The sequence below is a fragment of the Hylobates moloch genome, unplaced genomic scaffold (genome assembly GCF_009828535.3).
Source record: "Hylobates moloch isolate HMO894 unplaced genomic scaffold, HMol_V3 SCAFFOLD_19, whole genome shotgun sequence".
Taxonomy (NCBI): Eukaryota; Metazoa; Chordata; class Mammalia; order Primates; family Hylobatidae; genus Hylobates; species Hylobates moloch.
The window spans coordinates 24,480,101-24,486,225 of record NW_026652294.1 but is presented as its reverse complement, the minus strand read 5'-3'; the positions used below and the strand labels follow the sequence as shown (position 1 = coordinate 24,486,225).

At 61.8% G+C, this 6,125-nt stretch overlaps 1 protein-coding gene across 1 annotated transcript in view; it reads left to right on the top strand.

Annotated features, from left to right (window-relative positions):
* Positions 1-2,797: 2,797 nt before the first annotated feature.
* Positions 2,798-6,125, top strand: part of SCUBE1 (signal peptide, CUB domain and EGF like domain containing 1) — a 91,364-nt gene continuing 88,036 nt past the window's right edge. Inside the window, exon 1 of the mRNA XM_058431137.1 lies at positions 2,798-2,885. Coding sequence (XP_058287120.1) covers positions 2,798-2,885 — 88 coding nt within the window. The remainder of the gene's footprint in view (positions 2,886-6,125) is intronic.

Genomic DNA, 6,125 nt, shown 5'->3' with positions numbered 1-6,125 from the left:
AAGCGTGCAGGCTCTGGGGTGCGAAAAATAGGACAGCTGTGGGGTTCCCTCTGCAGCAGTTTGGTGAGGCTGGGGACTGTTAGAAAGATGAGAGATCATAAAGCTGAGTCATCCCTTACATCCCAGAAGGGTAAAAGGTGCCTTGTTTGCCACACAGAGAGCTCATAGGTCATTTGGAGGTGACAGGAGCCATAGCGTGCTCCCTGCCAAAGTCACTGTGCAATTCAGCAGCCTTTGGCCTCCACTATCCCAGCTTGGCATCCAGAGGTTCCAAGTCATCCCGTGCTGGAGTCCTGGCTATGGGTTCCCACCTGCCAGCCCACCCCAGTGCAAAACAGACTCATCCGTTTCTGCACGCAGCACTCCAGCACATCACTGTCATGTGCATACAGTGCTCTGCAGTTTCCAAGATGCTTCCAGAACATTCTCTGGCTCACTTATTCAGTCCTCACCTTCTCTCATGGACCTTGGCAGATTCTCTATTTGTTCTTCTCGTCCATTAGGCAAATCTCCTCTTTATGTTCTGTGCCCAGCCCAGGTCACCTGTCCTAAGAGGCCTCCCTGATGGCGCCCTGGGGCAGAAGTGACCTCCTCTTTCTCTGCCCCACAGGCCGCCTCCTTTCCTTCACCTGTGAGGGGCTTACAGGTGTGTCTTCTCTCCATTTCCCTCCTCCTCTGCTCGCTGATTCTTCCACATAGACGACAGCCGCCCTGAAGGAACCACTTTCTCTCTGTCTGCACACCTTAGATGGTGTTAATTCACCAGCAAACTTGACCTGAGCAATCACTTGGGGGCAGGCTGGGAACTACAACTTGGTACAAGGGAGAGCTACCTCTGGGCTGAGGGGTCACGGATTAACCTGCCTCCATTCCTGCCTTGATTTGTGGGGACGGAGCCTGGAAGAAGGTTCTCCTGCTGCCATCAAGCTTGAGGGGCACCTGGCCAGGGCTGGGGGGACCCTAATGACAAGGCACATTAAAGGGCATTGTTTCAAGTAGGTCAGAGCCCCCTGGAAGAACCTCCCCCATCACCTCACACTGCTTGCCCTGTTGCCCAATGCACAAGATAACACGTGGTTCTGAGGGAACTCCCCCCCACCCCGCCCCACAGAAACTCAAAGCTACACAATTGATGGGGACAAAATAAAGCCTGTCAACAGCATCTCCCAAATTAAACCAGCAGCCTGGAGCAGCCGTGCAGACCGAAATGTCTGGAGCAATGGGGTGGGAGCTCAGTGGAGACAACAGGCAGTGCTTCCTTCTTTGGGCATCTCTGGACCCCCCACACCCCCGATCCCCATGTAGAGGACCCCTTGCCTCGGCCACCAGGCGCGTGCCACAAGCTGATGTGAAGTCAGATGGGGAGTGAGAGCTGGCTGGACACAGATTTAACCTTCCAAGGCTGAGGAGCTCATCTACAGCAGGTCGGATGAGGGCGTGAAGAAGCATGTGTGAGCGTGTGTGTGCTGGAGGGTGTGAGGGTGTGAGGCTGTGTCTGAGTGATTGCACGTGACAGCATGTGTCTGCATGTGTGACGGTGTGTGTGTGTGTGTGTGTGCATGTGTGTGTGTGTTGGGGGCGGGAAAGGGGGCTGGTGTGGAGGGGCTCAAACTGGTGCAGGCAGAGTGGACAAAAAAAGAGAAAAGAGTTGTCTTTGAGTCGGGCCTGGAGAACAGGAGAAGAAAAAAGAAGCTCTTATTGGTGGTTGTCAAGGAGATGGGCCTTGGGGTTTGCTGAACTTTCTTCCCTTAAAGCGTCCTGCCTGGAGCTGAGAGGGGCCATTTATTTCCAGCCGCCCCTCCCTCTCAGGCCTGGTGGGACCAGACCCGAAGCCGACCCTCGCCAGGCGTCAGGTGTGGACCCCAGGCAAGGCCAGAGCAGTTCCTGGGTCTTCGGACCGGGATGCCCGCCCCGCCCCTCCTCCTGGCCCCGCCATGTCTGTTACTGGGGGAGGCCCCAGCCTCGCATTCCGGGCAGCGAACTTCGCTGGCCGAGGTCAGCCCCGTGCGGGGGCCTCGCGCGGGACCGACCACCAAGGGGCATTGTCCGCCCCGGGCGCCCGCCCGGTTCCAGACGCAGGTCCTGCGGCCGCCCCGTGACAAGCACACTGACGGGCCACTGTCCTTTGACGAGTGCTAAAAAGTTCGTTTGTTTTGAACGTCAATTTTCAAGCGATCTTCACGAGGTTTCCCCGCCCGGTTCGCTCGCTGCTGTCTCGCCCGCACTCGACCCCCAGTAGGTGCTCAAGAAACGTCCAGCAAACGGCGGCGCAGGCGAGTCTGCTCTGCGCGCTGGCGCGTTTCACTGCCCACGGATGGCGGGCGACCTCGCGGGACCCCAGGTTAGCAGGATCCCCGCCCCCGAGGCTGCCGCCGGGCCGGGAGGGGCTACCCCAGAGGGGCGTCCACGCTCGACGGCGGGGGCCGGGGCGCCGCGGGCAGGGGAGGGCGCAGCCTCCGAGCAGCCCCAGCCTGGCCGAGACCCCGCGCCTAGCGAGCCGGCCGGCCAGGCCCCCACCTGCCGCCCGCTCCAGGGGAATGGCCCCCCCACGACGCCCGAGCCCCCCTCTTCCCGGGAGTGCCGGAGGCCGGCGCCCATTGGCCGGCCCTGGGCGACGCCCCGCCCCCCCCCGACGCCACGGGCCAATGAGCGCGCACTGTCAGCTCATCAGCCGGGCCGGCAGGGCGGCTCGGGAGCCCGAGCGGTGGCGGAGCGGCGAGCAGCGAGCAGCGCCTGCGGGAGCGGCCGGTCGGTCGGGTCCCCGCGCCCCGCACGCCCAGCGGGGCCAGCATTGAGCATGGGCGCGGCGGCCGTACGCTGGCACTTGTGCGTGCTGCTGGCCCTGGGCACGCGCGGGCGGCTGGCCGGGGGCAGCGGGCTCCCAGGTAAGCCCCTGTTCGAGGTGGGGGGCGGCGGGCGCGGGGGACGCGGGAGGCCGAGGCGCAGTCCCGGAGGGCTTCTTCCCCGCCGATCCCGAGCTCGCCCCGCGCGGCCCCGCGCCCCCTGCCTCTTTGCAAAGTAACTTCTGGGGCCGGCCCGGGGCGCCCCCTCCCTGCAGCCCGGGCGGCCGGGGCTCCTGAGCCCGGCGGGGCCGTAGCAGGGGCGGGTGGGCCGGGGCCCCGGGAGGGGAAGCGCGAGCGCGGGAGCGAGGAAGAAAGGCGGCGGTTCCCGGGGGCCCCGCGTGCGGACCGGGGCGGGGCGGGACCCCGAGCGCAGAGGGGCGCTCCTCCGGGGAGAGGGGGCGCGGGGCGGGGCGGGCGGAGGGGGACACGCCAGGAGGTGGACGGCGAAAGGGACGGACCGAGAGACCGGGACGGGGCGGGAGGTGCGGGACAGACGGACAGAAGAGCCAGCGCCGAGGAAGCAGACAAAAGGAAGCCCGGAGAAAAGACAGATGCGGAAGGGTAGAGAGGAGGCCCGCACGGCCCGGGGAAGGAGGAGGAGGCCCGAGGACCAGGAGGAATCAAGAGGGACGGTCCCACCGATGATAAGGGAGAGAGACAGGAGACCGGGGACAGATGGACGCCGGAGAAAAACGGGGTTGGAGGGGGCGGTGAGAGGGAGACCGGGAAAGAGAGAGGGACAGAGATGCCTGGAAAGCCGCAGACGAGGGACCGTCTGACAGGACGGGGAAGAGAGACAGAGGGAAGGAAGGCAGAGGAGACGGAAGGACAGACACAGGGAGGAGAGTCCATACGCGGTGGAGCAGACCCAGGAAGGGGAGGGGGAGACCCGGAGGCCACAAGCCCAGGCCCGTGGATTTCACGGGGACCCCCCCTCCCACCCCGTCCCCTCCTGCTCTCTGGCTGTCTTCAGGGGCTTCCCGAAAAGCTGGAGTCACATTGTCTCCTCCACATCATCAGGGGCGCTTCCTCCGGTGCTCTGCTTGGAGGGGGAGGCAGGGGGAGGGTCCTGCACATCCTTCCCGGCTCCCTGAGGTCTGGTTTGGGTGGCGTGGGGTCTGTTCCTGGTGGTTCCGCGTGCCCCAAGTGAGGATGCTGGGCCAGTGAGACTCTTCCACAGCAGCACCCCTCCTGGAAGCCTAGCCCTGCTGCCCCATTCCCCTTGTGTCTGTGGGTGTCTCTCCCAAGCTTTGGGGTCCCTCACCTCTGAGTGACTGTTCCTGGGCATGCCTATCCCCACCTATGTCCCTCCTGATGTCTCTCTGTATCTGACTCTGTCTCCTCCCCGACCCTCTCCGCGGAAGTCCTGTGGCTGTGAAACCCCAGCAGCCTGTCACCAGCATAAGCAAACCAGAGTCAAAGGGAGCAGCCTGTGCTGGGAGGGCTGGGTCGCCCTGCAGGGGAGTCTCCAGCCCAGACAGGAGCGGGAGCATGGCAGAGAACCGATGGGGACACTTGGCTTCTCCACCTCTCTCCTCAAACTCCCATGTCCTCTCCCCACACTCCACACCAAGGACACCCAAGTGTTTAAAGGTGTGTTGGGAGATAGCTCCACCCACCCCTCATCAACATCCATCCATTTCCATCCCAATGAAGACACCTGCCTACGTGGGAGATTGGGGGTGAGGGCACAAGGGGCTCCCACCCCTCATTCCTACATACTGGCCCCTGGGAAGTGGGAAGAGCCATATCTGTGGCCCCCTGCCCCTGCTGGTCCTGTCTCAGAAGTGACCCCAGTCCTCCCAAACAGAAGCCTGGAGATGGGCCCTCTCTGGCCTCTGGGTCCCTGCCTTAGAGGCAGTGCCACTCCTGCACAGTGTCCCTCTGTTGCCACTTCCCCAGAAGGCCCTCACGGATGTTCCTGCTGGCCCAGCCATCCAGTTGCCGACTGGGCCCCCTCCAGTCCCTGCCTCCTTGTCCTCTTTCCACTCTTCCCCTGGGCAGCTGTCTAGGACAGGCCGCCCACCTGAGCAGACATAGCCCCCCTGAAAAGCAATGCCACCTGCCATGTGTGTGCACACGCGTGCACGCGTGTGTGTGCAGGGGGGGTCATGCTGTTGTGTTTCTTTTTGATGCCTCTCTTCCTTCAGGGGTGGGCAGAAGACTTAGGGGCTGGGGCAAAGAAGGAGGAGCCCTAGGGGGCACGGATCTCATAGGCCCCACTGGCAGATTTCGAACCCAGATATGATCCAGGGGAGAAATATAGAGTGGACACTCTTGGGGACCGAGCAATCTAAGGTGAGACCAGAGGCATGAAGAGATGGGGACATTCCGAGCTTACCCCTGGGGTGCTGCCCTCATGGCAGCTGCTGAGAGTTCCTTGCACTGCTGCACTCCTGGGTCCCTTCTGTCTGTCTGTCATGTGTCTGTATTTCATGCATTGCTAGCTAGAAGTCGCATGGCACATAGGAAAGCTCATTCTGTGTCGGAGTCCAGTCTCTGCCCCAGTGAGCTACTGACCCATAACAGATTTCACCTCACTGGGCCTCAGTTTCCTCATCTGTAACCTGAGGAATCAACCTGGATTATAGCTACAGCTCTGATCTGTGCTGAACTGTGCCCGACAAGAGGCAGGTCCTCTCCCTGCCTGAACTGTGTGTGTGTGTGTGTGTGTGTGTGTGTGTGTGTGTGTGTAAAAGAGACAGGGAGAGAGGCTTGGGGTGTGTAGATGGAACAGGTACACAGAATCTATTTTGCACAGTTTGCCCCAGCAGCTGTCCCAGACTGAAGGTGTATATGTGTTGGGGGCGGGAGGTGGAGAGTGTCGGGAGCCCTCAAAGCCTACACTGAACTTGCATTTATAAGTTGGGATATGAAAACCAGGTTCACCTGTGCATTTCTGAGGAGGGAGGACCATGGGGGGAGTCAGAACCATGGATGGGCTCAGGTTAGCCCAGTTGAGGGTGTGGTTCTGCCACCAGACACTTTGGTGTGGGGGCGTGGAAGCCAGATGATGAATCCTGTGTTTCCACAGGCTAGGGGCAGGGTGGGATCCCACGTTCAGGTGACCTGCAGGAGCCTCCTGGCATGGCCTTGGTGTCCCCTTCTGGAACCCAAAGGGGCTGCATTTAAACTCCTCCAAGGACCCTCCTGGCTCTAAATTCTAGAATGAGGAGAGTGGGGGAGGGTTGGAGCGATGCTTGTGGGGGGATAGAATGAGGAGAGTAGGGGAGGGTTGGGGCGATGCTTGTGGGGGGATAGAGTGAGGAGAGTAGGGGAGGG